The sequence below is a fragment of the Thamnophis sirtalis genome, unplaced genomic scaffold (genome assembly GCF_051295495.1).
Source record: "Thamnophis sirtalis isolate CommonGarterSnake01/CBP01778 unplaced genomic scaffold, rThaSir2_p1.2 scaffold_4, whole genome shotgun sequence".
Taxonomy (NCBI): domain Eukaryota; kingdom Metazoa; phylum Chordata; class Lepidosauria; order Squamata; family Natricidae; genus Thamnophis; species Thamnophis sirtalis.
In genome coordinates, this window is record NW_028261384.1 from 111053670 (window position 1) to 111057913 (window position 4244).

Here is a 4244-nt window from a genome sequence, read left to right on the forward strand (position 1 = left end):
TAAGATGGGGAATACAAGTGGATAAGGCTTTTTGCCTTCCTTTTTCAGAAGGGATTCTTAACACTGTCTTGAATATCACTGCATAAGATACAACTATAAAAGTAAAACAACCTAGTCCAGCAATGATACCGGCCACAAGAATTCCAAACTCAAGTAGATTTAATCCAGAGCATGACAGTTTTACCAACTGTGGAATATCACAGAAGAATTGGTTGACCACATTTGAACAAAAATGGATGGAAAAAGTGCCAGTAGTATGCAAAATTCCATAAAGAATACCTGTAACCCACACTAGAAGAATTATTTTAGCACACTGTTTCCAATTCATCACCATCTCATAGTGCAGTGGATGGCAAATGGCAATATAGCGATCATATGCCATAACTGTCAGGAGGGATAAATCAGAAGCTTCAAAGCAGAAAAAGAGAAATATCTGAGCAGCACAACCAAAGTAAGATATTTGTCTGGTGTTCAAGAGAGAATTTATCATGGATTTGGGGACAATGACTGAAACAATAGCCATGTCCTGTAGAGCTAAATTCATAAGAAAGAAATACATGGGGCTGTGCAGTCGATGGTCAAAAGCAACTGCAGAGATGATCAGAAGATTTGTTGTTACAGTTGTCAGATATAACACAAAGAACAAGAAGAAATGCAAAAGCTGCAGATGCCGATTATTTGAGAATCCCAGAAGCAAAAAATAAGGCACTGAAGTTTGGTTCTCCATCTTTTATTTATGACAAGGCTGGCATAACTGCAAGGGAAGAAAGGAGGGAAATTCAGTTAGATAAAATTTTGGAGGTGGCATTTTAATATGTGGTGAGAATAGAAAACATCAAGAAACATAAAACATGATTGCAATAAACAGAGGTTCTGAAAACAGGGATGTAGGATGGTGATAGCAAAGTACTATGTTTCCCATGTTTACCCATCTGCACTTCATGACCAACCTCACATTTTTTCTACTTTCCTCTTTTCAATTGTGTTATCCCATGTAGTGATCAAACCCATTGGGCTAGGAGAACAACAAAGTTGGCTTAGGTCTATTTTCATCAATGGAAGATTATCTGAATAATCTGACCCATCATAATGTGTATGCACTCCTACAGGATTGCGAAAGTGTTGGAAAATTGGAGAAATCCAATGTATGATGCTTTGTGCTTCTGGGAGAAAGTGAGTATAAATCTACACAAGAAATATAAAAATGATTTGCTATATCTCTTACTTGGAAATCTTGAGAATACACATTTCCTTTTGTATAATCTCTCTATGTTTGTTAAAAAAAAGTGATGGCAATGCTTTTATCTCACTTTCCTTGCCAGATATTAGGCTAAAATAATAGCACAAAAAGCTTTTAGACCAATACTTAAATACAAGATTGTGAAACCTGTATTTAATAGCATAGTATTAAATAGAAAATGATAGAACTTAAGTTACAACCTAACTGCTATTTTGATATCCACTTGGTGATAATTATACTGTTAAATACATTTAATCAAAGGAGCTAAAATATTAACAGAATAAATTAATAAATCCCATTGTGCAACAATCAGAAGCTAATAAAAACTCAGTTTGAAAAGGCAGTATCCCATCCAATATAAACGAAACACATTTATAGTAGGGTTTAGATAAAAACCTATTGCACCTTTTTACTGTGATATCTCATCATTTTTAACAATGTTGAAAGCCATGTTACCATATATTCAACAATAATACTTAACTTGCTTAAAAACACAGAAATAAAAAGACATTTTACCATGCATTTCTTTTTTCATATACAGATAGATGATGAGATGACTTTGCCAATGCTAATGCATCCATGTGGGATCAGTTCATGCATGAAGATTTGCTCCAAATTTCTGCAAATTATAACGGCTTTTTCATGATTATCATGTGGAAAAGGTGCCAATGTTAAATATATAGTTAATTCGTTTTTAAAGTCTACACAGAAAGCTCTCCAAATCTGCCTTTACCACTAAGTTAATGCTGTCCCACTAATTTTCATGTAGGGAAACATCTATCTACAGTCATAAATTCTGAATGTTGATTAATTTTGTTTTATTTCCCTCAAGAGATTTTTACACCAAAATGAAACTGACTTATATGTGCTTGTTAACATAGTTGGCAAATGTAAATAAAACTGACTTCTTTGTCCTCATTAATATAATTGACCATTAAGAACACTATAGCTCCCTCCAGGATCAGTTAGCATCACATAGAATAATAATACCTCAGATTATTAACAGAATGAGGGCTGCAGTGTAAATTCTGAAAGATGAAAAACAATCAAGTGGCAAGACCTCCCTGGTAAAGGTTTCATTATTTGTGATTCTCTTTGACCTCCAGTTTTTAAAAATCTCACCCTCTATCCTGCATCCCAAATGAAGGGGAAGAACTTCACTGTAAGGACCTGCCTCGACTATCTTCTTAGGAAAGCATGACTCTTGAAACAAATGATAGTTCTAAAGATACTTTTACTGAGAGAAGTGATAGCAGAGAAGTCAGGCGGAGTCTGGAGATTCTTGTGTGAAATGTTAAGCTAATTTCTCCTGTTCAACCCTCACGTAGTGCCCCATGCCCACCGGTAGCCATTATGAGTCCACAAAGTTTTTATGAGATGGGATAGTGATAACAAATCCTCCTTAGGGCACCATGGCTTTGGGTAACAACTGCAAGACCGCGTAGTGGCAATGCAAACAACTCTTGTATTTGGACAAGTTTAGTGACATATTTTGATTTCTTCATATTAAAAAAAGGTCTAAAAGATTAAAATCCATTTGGAACTTGTTCTTCTTTCTTGCTTGATGAATAAATGGAATAGGTAGGGAATCTTAACAAAACTCAAAGGTTTTTGTTTTCTGTGAATTTCTCATCCTCCCCTTCCAGTCACTCCTTGCCTTGCCTGAGATGGTAAGGGCAACAGTGGGGTTGGAGACTCACTCCATATTCCAGAGTGGGAGCAAAGCGCCCCTGTACTTGTCTCATCTCTTGCTGGATCTCACATATCTTGGTTGCTCAGGGAGATCTGTGACTTGCTCTCCACTCCAAGACACAGGCCCAGCCTGGCTGTGGCCTATGCCACTGTTGTTGCCACCTCCCTTGCCTGCCTGCTGCTCTTGAAGTGCATTGAGCAGTAAGTGAAATTTAGCACACTTTGCAATGGGATAGACTGGGTCGCCTCCTCCTGCTGGTGTCCATTATGATGCAGAGCCACAACGTGACCTTGCCCAACTCACTTCTGGCAACAGCAGTGGCATTGGCCAGAGCCAGGTCAGGCGAGTGTTTTGTGGTGGAGAGCAGATTGTGTGTCTCCCTGAATGATTGAGATATGCACAGTACTACAAGGGGTTGGAAGAAGCACCCATGAGTCCCAGCAAGAGATGATGTGCCAGAGAATCAGAATCAGAGAGAGACAGAGAGACAGAATGAGAAAGAGACAGCAAGCAGAGAGAAACAGACAGGCACAGAAAATAAAGAAGAAGAAATTTAGGAAGGAAGGAAGGAAGGAAGGAAGGAAGGAAGGAAGGAAGATAGGAAGGAAGGGAGGAAGGAAGGAAGGAAGGAAGGAAGGAAGGAAGGAAGGAAGGAAGGGAAGGAAGAAAGAGAGAGTGAAAAAAGATATGAGAGAGACCAAGGGAGTGCAAGATCAAATTCTGGGATGCAAAGGAGTCTCTGAGGGTTGAACGCTGAGAGGCATGGATATTCTCCACCTTCTGCATTCCCACACTATGCAGAAGTGAACCAAATGGGCTAGGTCTCCCTCCCCACTAAGTGGTCATGCCTAGTCTGCTTGCAAACTCTGCTGAGCGCCACTCCAAATGTTCAGTTCACATGTCCCTCCTGGCTCCATCACATCTGCCAAAATACCCACTTTTACCCGGAAGGCTGAGCTAAAAGGCATGGTGCCTGCCTTCCCTCCTGGAATAGGTGAAGATGGGTGCCTGTCTGCTAACCTCTGCCTGCTTCTTCTCACCACCATCTGGCCTCCCTCTACCAAGGATGTGCTGCACTGCTCCCTCACCAACTGGCGGGGAACACAGTGTAACCGGAGCCTTCCAAGGGCTGAATGAGGAGACTGCGCCTCACAAGGGGGAGTGGCCAGAAAAGCCCCTTAGTGGCACCTCTCGCTCCTACCTGCATATAAAAGTCAGCAAGCACCATGGTGGTGGTGGGTACGGTGGAGAGGAAGGTTCTTGCCGTACTTGCTCCACTCTCGCCAGCCAGAGGTAGGCTCCGTGCCACTA

The 4244-nt window shown here is 40.5% G+C and overlaps 1 protein-coding gene across 1 annotated transcript in view; it reads right to left on the minus strand.

Moving 5' to 3' along the window:
- LOC148046201 (olfactory receptor 14A16-like) overlaps positions 1 to 727 on the minus strand; it is a 937-nt gene extending 210 nt beyond the window's left edge. Inside the window, exon 1 of the mRNA XM_087711940.1 lies at positions 1 to 727. This exon is cut by the window's left edge and continues 210 nt beyond it. Coding sequence (XP_087568066.1) covers positions 1 to 727 — 727 coding nt within the window.
- Positions 728 to 4244: the final 3517 nt, after the last annotated feature.